The 9106-nt window shown below is 37.0% G+C and overlaps 1 protein-coding gene across 1 annotated transcript; it reads right to left on the bottom strand.

Moving 5' to 3' along the window:
* Window positions 1-593: 593 nt before the first annotated feature.
* Window positions 594-2877, bottom strand: LOC131795149 (QRFP-like peptide receptor). Its single transcript, XM_059112720.2, has 2 exons — window positions 2826-2877; window positions 594-1668 (listed from the first exon to the last, which is right to left on the bottom strand). Exon 2 carries the CDS (start codon window positions 1629-1631, stop codon window positions 594-596), a length of 1038 nt encoding a protein of 345 aa, XP_058968703.2. The 5' UTR covers window positions 1632-1668; window positions 2826-2877.
* Between the last annotated feature and the right edge of the window lie 6229 nt (window positions 2878-9106).

The raw sequence follows: 9106 nt of genomic DNA, 5'->3' as shown, positions 1-9106 counted from the left end.
CATCTCTAGTCATTTACATGATCGAATACAAACGACTAAAATCACGTGGTTTAGCCTCCTGGTAATGAGCCCATTCCGTCATCGCGTTGGCCACGCTTGTCAGGAGATTAGTCCAAATAAATGAAATGGTCTAACACGGCAGTTACGTTAATCTCTATCATAAACGATGTCAACGCCATAGACCACAATATTAAACTTTTTTTTTAGGTGTAAATTATAGAATGTATGATACTTAAGATACAAAAAGTTGAACTTCATGGTAACTGTTCGTTTCGCGCACGTGTCGTTTCCGAAACGACCACCTCGCCAACGTCTTGGCTCGTTTCTCTGACTCTGGCGCGTTACAGAACGTTAAATTACGTAAAGTTTAGCTCTACCAACGTTAGAACGTAATCGTTTTCATATCGACCGAAAAGTCGAGTTAGGTCGTTTCAATACAAATTGAAAGTCGATTCGATTGAAGTCAATGAAAGACAAGGCGTTAGCGAACTGTTCGTTAGCGAAACGACCGCCCTTCGCCTTCATCTTATCAGAAGAACTCAGACTTACACTCTGTATTCTCCGGTTTTTTTTTTTCATGAGTAACGTGTTATTCATGTTGTTCCGGTGGCTTCCTTAGGAGAAAAACTTACTCTGTAACTTCGTACCGTCCCTCTTCTCACTTTTATGCAGAATTTTGGACAAGAAAACGGACACAATGTCTGTAAAGCTTGACGGAAATTAGTACTGAATAGAAACAAAATAAACGGGTTGACCGTTGAACTGAGCAACGGAAGCATGAAGTAGAAAATACCCAGCATCCACTTACACTCGTCTTTGAGAAAAAGCTTAGGGACGGTAGCTTTTATGATCAAGAACACGGTATAAAGTAAATAACAACCGACAAATACTGTCACGATTGACTTATATAACCTCATTATGTTTTGGCTGTGCATGTATCTCTTCTTTTGGAAACTCTTTTGGTTTGCATCATCGCTTGGTATGGCTCTTTTCAGAGCGCGCACAATAACAGTGTAATGAACAGTGATCGATGTTAACGGTACAACAAAAAACACGATAAAGGTAGTAGCATAAAATATCATAATCGCTAAAGGATTCCATGAAAATCTACAGAAGGCTATCTGATCAACCTCTTCTACCTCAAAATAAAAGATGTGAGGCACGGAATACGTTATCGGTATCAACCATGCTGCAAATATTAAGGCTGCTCTTTTTTTTCGTGTTAGTAGGATCACTTTTAAGGGATGCACTATCGCGATGTACCTCTCCACCGCGATTAAAACCATGCTTAGAATAGACACCAAGTATGACAGGAGTCTTATGTAGGCGCCCGTTTTGCACCCAGCTGAAGCCAGAGTACCGTGGAGTAGGCTCCCCTTGCTTGTTATGATTTCGTGAGTAAGATACACTGGCCAGGTGAAGAGAGCGCCCAGAAAATCAGAAACGGCCATGTTGACATAATAGAAGTTAGTACTTGTCCTAAGAATTGGCGTCTTGAACACCGCGATAACGACAAGAATGTTGCCAACGAAAGCTGCTAAGCTTACTACAACCAAAAGCGTTGTGAAGAATGTAGAAGAAAAGAGCCAGCACGATCCCTGGTCGACATTTGGAAGACTGGAGTTGTTCATGATGCGATGACTGCGTTCGGTTCCTTTTAATTAAAAGCTGTATGGAGAATAAAAAAATTTTCAACTGAATTTAGGAAGTTTCATGGCTTCATCTTGCGTCAGATTTCCCAAAGTTCGACTCAGATCACCGAGTGACAATTTTCCTTCACTTGATACCTTTAAAGAAATTACTATCAACAGTTACCGTTTCATAAAAAAAGAGATGTTTTGACAATGATTTATGGACCTCAACGTCAACAGGGCGTTTAGTCTACTATTTGGGTAATGAAATGCGCCTCTTAGTCGACAACTAATTAACAACGATCTAATATGCTTGTGATAATAATTTAATCACAAAGCTAATGGGAGCGGAAGAAAACATGACATTTATTTTCTTTACAGCTGCCTAAAAATGTCTCATAGTTTGAACAACTGCTTTGTTGGTTGAAATTGCGGTTCTATCCTGACATTAATCAGTACGTGATAACATTAATGCCTCAGGCCATAGGCAATGAAAGATCGCGGATAAAACAATATTGATCACGCAATGAATTGATAAAAGATGACTTCAAAGGAAAATGGTGTCAAACGTTTTGTCCAAAAAATGGAGTTAGTGGAGATGAAGAGAATCGGAAAAAGGGCGTTATAAATGCCTGTATGAATCATGTACGTCTCATGATCATTCACTCCAATAATTCTAATTAAACTTCTCTCAAATTCTAAATACTTTCTCATTTTTATTTACAGATTCATCTCCTCTCCCTTTATTTATCCATTTTTGATTTGCCATTTCTAAACGTACCCTAAAGACATTATCTGTCACTAAATCATGATAATTGTTCTTAAAATTTATCGTTGTGGACCACAACCTTACAGAGCCGAAGTAAAACTACTTTGAAAAAACTTTTTAAAATGCTGGAAAAGGCATTCGACAGGAATGTTCCCTTAAATAAGGATCTCGATGGGATTAACCGTTAGCCGTAAAACAGCAAAAAAAAAAAGAAAAAGCAGTTAGGCGTAAAAACTGACAAATTCTAACCGTTATTTAGAAAATGTTGACCGTAAATTATTTTTAAAATCACAACGGAGATGACCGTTAGCCGTAAAATGACCAAAATTTTAACCTGTAAGCCAAAGGAGCCATCACCCAATGCTTAAATGACCCTCTTAAATGCTTATCGAATTTACTAGAACACATTTTTTTTTACTATTTACCTCGCCTTTAGTGATAGCCTTAACCAATGTTTATCAAGAAGGTATATTGCGGTAGGTACACTGCGCAGGTTATTATGCCTTATATCGGTACCACTCTCTGGATGGCTTTCACTCTTTCGGAAAATCCGTTTTTAAAAAAACAACGAAGGAGAAATCCACTTTACACAAGTAAAACGCATACGAAATCTTTTATGTCCTTAATGACATATTCATCATCTGTTGAATGATGAAAGTGAATTCTGATGTTGCGTGTTTTGAGCGCTTAAAAAAATGTATTTTTACATTTTTTGGTTTGAATTAAACTGTCCTTATCAATAAATGCCTCTTCCAGCTCGAAACCGTTCTGCGGAATGCGTAATAAATAACACAAAAAGAGCAGGATAAAAAAAAAAAACAAAAAAAAAAGGAAAATGTAATTAAAATGTCCTTTTAAATTCAGAACACTGGGAACAATATTTGCATATGCTAGGCAAAATAATTGATTTCCCTTCGCCCACTAAGAAAAACAAAAGAAAGGAGAGGAAGGTAGAAAGAAGAAAAAAATATGAGTTCATATCTCATCTCATGAACTCAACCGGGGTAGTCCAAAAATTCAAGATTCAGTGCCTTTAGTGCGCGTGTTAATTATGAATCCACTGTAGGTTTATTTGCCACACACATCTATTAAATATCGCATTAATTAAAATGACAGGAAAAAAGGTTTCTTGCAATGGGGTAAATGCATATTCAACAAACTGCTGAATGGCGCAATGGAGAAATCAATTTTTACAAAGAGATTGGATTTTTAGGAGTTTGTTGACACAGTAGAATCTCGGTAAACTGGAACCCCCGGTGACCTGAAGCAAGATCCGATTTCCCATGTCTCCATACTTCAATCATTTTCTCTCAGATAATTCAAACCATTTTTTATTTCCCTTTAAAGTTCAAACTAGGGGGGGTTCTACTGTGATTAAAAGCAATATTCTAGGGTCTTGTTCAAAGATTTCCCATCAGTCCATCTTCATAGAGGCATGGACGTCAATTATTTGCAGATTTATGTTTACATTTTGAGTACACCTTTTTCTCAGCCTCTATTTCACAATACATAATCTATATATACTTTTTTAATATTTCAAAAGGAAACAAGAGTACGTTTTTTGTGTGATTACGGAGGCCAAGAAAACCGAAAATCCATTAAGACACCACGAACACAGATAACTTAGATGGCAAAGGAAATAATACATCTGGAATTTGGAGAGCATTTCTTCCTTCATAATGCATGGATGTAGTCTCTTATGGATTGTGCTGGCATAACTGTTGACATTATTTGGAAAAATGGGCAGTAATTTTTCACACTTAGGAAAAATTGGGCAATGCCAGTTGTATTATACAAGAGAATATAAAAAGTTTATAATTTCTTGCATAACATGATACTTTTAAAAGCACAATCCCTCATGTGCGTACAATTATTTACATGGCTTTCGAGTCAGGTGTTTTTATTAACTTTGAACAATGTTAAAGGATTTTAGAAGGTAGACTTCTTAAAGGAGAAGAAAGTTATCACGCCGACTGCTATTTCAGATTCTTACTGCATAGTTTACGATGAGGTAGGAACTGTTTTAAGCTGTTATCAACATGGCAGCGTCCACATTGGAATGGTAAAATTATATGTTTTTTAGAGCATGTGTAGAGAAAAAAGATTAGGCTGAACTAATACGCCGGCTCTCCGAACACACAGGATTTTTATTCACAATGTGACCAATCGCTTGTCAAGAATCTTCAAACCAGGTGATTTTGTGTAATGATCCATTTTGGCATGTTTGTTTAGTTCAGTAAGTCACTAACTTACCGTAAAACGGATCACTGTCTTCTTGATTGCCAGTAATTGCGCTTTTGTCTCGGGAACTAATTAAAAAAATTAACACGATCGTGCTGCGAATGCGGAAAATTACACGAGTACCTTTTTAGAGATAACATGATTTCGAGTGCAATTTGGTGATAAGCACGAGTAAACTTTTCAAAGACAACAAAATTTCAATTTGTAGTCTTTAAAAATTTACAAAAACACCAAATTGAAAGAGGAATCATGTTATTACTGGGTTAATAATTTACATGGAAAAACATTACAGAAAGGCAAGACAGACGAAATTTTGGAAGAATGCGCGCTATTTGTAATTTTGACTCGTGTTACAACTTTGCACTCGTAATACATGAGAATGCACTGGTTTTCAGCGCGTATTTTTTTCATTTTCAGTGTTATGCTTGTTTTTTTCATTTGCATTCGAATAATTTTTATGTTAAATAAATAAAGGGGGGTAAGTTTCTAAAGAAACTGTGGTGCTGTGTCGGTGGGAGAGTATAGCAGGTAATTTAGTGTTAACAACTGAGTTGAAAACGTAAATTGGCGATTGCAATCGCTCTGACGAAGGGCTAACGCTCGAAACGTCAGCTTTTTTACTCTTTACGGTGGCCAATTTACGTTTTCAACTCAGTTATTAACAATGAATTGTCATTCTTATGTTAATTTGTTGTACTATAGAACTCCAGCACCCAGTAATCTCTTTGTTAATTGGCGTCATTAGAAGTCCTCTAACCCCAAAACGCCGTTTATTTGTTTTGTCTTCTAATTTTTTATTTCTCTCGAAACTTTTTTCCAGTTTACCTGTTCGAAATTCAGTCTTTTGGTATTGTTTTTATTTGCTTCTTTTACTCCCGGAACTTTACAATTCAATGCTGAAATTTGATTTTAAAAAAACCGGAGATTATTTCACTCGCGATACATCAACTTATTTAAAATTCATGGCTCTCTAAGAAACTGCATACGAATCAGCAACCAGACCAATAAGATTACGTAGGCCCATATCACATTTACAAACAACGTCCGATTAATCAGCGTTTCTCAAACAGCCATAACTAATAATGTTCAGCTTTACTAACATGGTGGGGATTTTGAACGCGATTGTATTTCTAAGTTTTAGTAATACAAAAGTCAGTGGCACATAAGTTGACGGTTCGAAAATCTTGAAACGCGACAGGAAAGACGGTGTTAATTATGTCAACTTTGTTTCGCATAAATTTAGTTTTTTGGATCTGCCACCCTTGTTATCAGCTCTTGTGAGTACGGTTGGAGAGTGCGGTGTAACGTGTGTTGATAACCCATCGTGTTTTTCCTTTAACTGTGCGGCGTTCTTAGATAACGTGCACAGAAAGATGTCTTGCCAACTTTTGCCCAGTGATAAGTACAATAAATCAAATAAGTTTTCTTCAAGTCCAACATTTCATCATTACAGCATAAAGGTATGTAGAGAGATATTCTTGAATTTTTTCTTCTTGAATAATTTTTTGGTGGGGATATATACAGTGTATAAGAGTTAGCCTGCTATATTATTTATATTATTTAACCTTTTCAGTCTGTAATGTCACAGTTCTCAAAATAGTACTAGTGAAACATTAAATTCCGAGCTTTTTAGGCACTGAAATAGCCATTTAAAGCATTCAGTGAAACACTCCGTTTCAGTGTAACAAATTATTGCATGTGGCTGCAATAGTTGATGTATTTATCGTTTATCAATTAGAGATGCTTGTCTTAACAGAGGTAAGTTAAGTCTGAAAATTTTTCATTATCTACTGACAGAGTCGTTGTTCCAGTAATCCTTGTATGAACAATGCAACTTGTGTGGCTAACTACGATGATTACAAGTATTCATGCGAATGTGTTCCAGGATATTTAGGAAAGGATTGCGAAGGTGACATCAAAATGTTTTTTCTTTAATTTCGTTTCTTTTAAGACTTAATTAACTAAGTGAAACGCTGTAAGAACCTCATTTACGTCACATGCTGAGTTCAAGTCTGAGAATTCTCAGCACTGCATTCCATTTTAGCTGTTTATTTGTTTCACACTTTTGAGTGATCAAAATGAAATTCCTCTCCAAAGTGCAGGGATGTTAATGTAAAGTTGACAAGAAAGAAAAAATCAACTTATGAAATTGCTTCACGCAACATTAACTACTCTGAGCTACCGCAAATTATAGGATTAATGGATTATGGACGGTTCTGAAGAACTGCTATTATTTAGATCTTGGGGATGAAATAAATAGCTTTGATGGCTACAAATCGAATAATTAACCATAGAAATGGAAAATGAGTTCACGAATTTATCGGTGTGAATTCAATATTAGTATCCTTATAAAATTCTGCAATACAGATCACAGAAATGAACTAAACAAGATGATCTTTGGAATATTTGCATTGATGTTCAAATTTGACCACTCATTCCATGATCAATGTAAAAATGAATCTCTTTTAAGTCAATTCGTGATTCTGTGTCGTTTGCTTTGTCAAGGTAACTCAGCTATCGCAAACTCAAAAGTCCTGTTTATATCAGAGCAATTTTCGATTGAGTGTTGAAAGTAAGCCCGTATTGCATTGGTTTTGCTTTAGTTGGCTCTGTGATTGGGCAAGAAAACTCGCCCTACTCTCTCAAACAGGCAGACGCAGAACTAAAACCAACCACAACTTAGTCTCTCACGTTTTCCCGCGCTTTGGGCCGTTTCAGGTTGGTTTTACTTTCATATAAGTTCTCGTTGACTCTTAAAGGTCTCATCCTTTCTTCTGATCAGCCGTTGTGGTTACTGCTGTTTTGATTTTACAATACTCAAACGAAAAGTGTTCTAAGCTTCGAACCGAAACTGCGCTGTCCTTCTACTTTGTACCTCGGTGGAATTTTACATCGGATCGTCGTTTAGAAAGAATAACAATAGTTTCAACAAAATTCCTGCTTTTCTATTTCTCTCATGCCGACATTCATGTCAGCTGTTTGGTTTATCTTTCCTAGATATCGACGAATGTTTCAGTAATCCATGTTTGAATGGAGGACGCTGTGTTGATGGCATAAACAAATATCACTGCAACTGCCCGTCATACTTCACCGGACCAAGATGTGAAACAATAGGTTAGGTTCACTTCATCTCACACTCTAAAAGCTTTTACTCAAAGAGCGGTAACGCCAATAATAAAGTCTAATAGCATGGAATAAATCATCAGCAGGATGTTAAAGTTAACAAAGCTAGGTGACTATGCACAAGAAATGCTTGTGACCGTGACAAACATGTTTTTTTTCTCAATTCTTTCTATCTATCTATATGTCAATACTTTAGCACTTGCGGCGTGAGTTGCCGAAGTGAATCAGCAATTTAAGAAGAGTAGCAAAACCAAATCAATTCCGTCATAGCATGTACATTAATAAATCAAAACCGTGTTTAATGTTCCTTGCATTTGAAAGCTTTTCAATCAAGTCTAACTTTATGGTTTATTGCTGGCATCTTAATACCGCTCCTTTTTTTACACCTTGTCCTTATATTTGCGGTTTGTTTCTCTGTTGCTCCTAATACAGGGCACAGGGTTGTTGAAAAAGACGTGCGAAAATCACTCCTTTTCACTTTTCTTAAAAATACACTAGTACGTAAGTTGTCATTTGGGTGTGCACAGGCAGCCACGACTCGCACTCAAAGGGGAAAATCTTTGATTTTTTGTTTAAATCCCAAGATAATCACAAGAATTAAAAGGAGAGAAACTAGTGGTATAGAACGTTTACATTGTATTGTATCTCCATTAGATGTGGATGGTCTTGTCGCGCTCTACCCGTTCAACTCAACATACACTACAAAAGACATGCTGGGTAGTCAGCTTGACGGAATTGCTTCCAACGTACAGCTTGCAACTGGACCTAAGGGAAACGCTGGCGGTTCGTATCGGTTCATGGGTACATCTAACAGCTACATTGAACTCCCAAACAGCGGAGGGTTAGACACGATGTACTCTTTGACAGTTGTGATGTGGATTTATCCCGAGGGACCAACGGATGGACCTTTATTCAACTATGGGACTTCGACTTCAAATCTTTGGAGAGTTCATTTTTGGATAGCAATTGGTGGAAACTTTTTTTTCCGTCTAGCTGATAGACAGGGTAATATGTATTCATCTGTAACAAGCCCTGCAACCTCAGGTCAGTGGCATTACGTCGCTGTTTCTTACGACTACAACACTGGAGTGGCTAGACTCTGGATCGACGGAGTGGAAAAAGGGAAAGAAACTGTTGGAGTGTTTCAATTGGCCACCGACTTAAATGTCAGAATTGGTGTGAAAACTGGTGATGCCAGATATTTTAAGGGGAGAGTCACAGGAATACAAGTGTATAACGTAGCACTTAATCGAGACCAGATAATGGCTGTGAAAACGAGAGGGGAAGGCTGAATTCATACTAAGTACCAATAAATGAATGCAGTAGTCTGCTTTGCAACCAA

Source organism: Pocillopora verrucosa, chromosome 14 (assembly GCF_036669915.1).
Source record: "Pocillopora verrucosa isolate sample1 chromosome 14, ASM3666991v2, whole genome shotgun sequence".
In the NCBI taxonomy this organism is placed as follows: Eukaryota; Metazoa; Cnidaria; class Anthozoa; order Scleractinia; family Pocilloporidae; genus Pocillopora; species Pocillopora verrucosa.
This window is presented reverse-complemented; position numbering and strand designations above follow the sequence as displayed.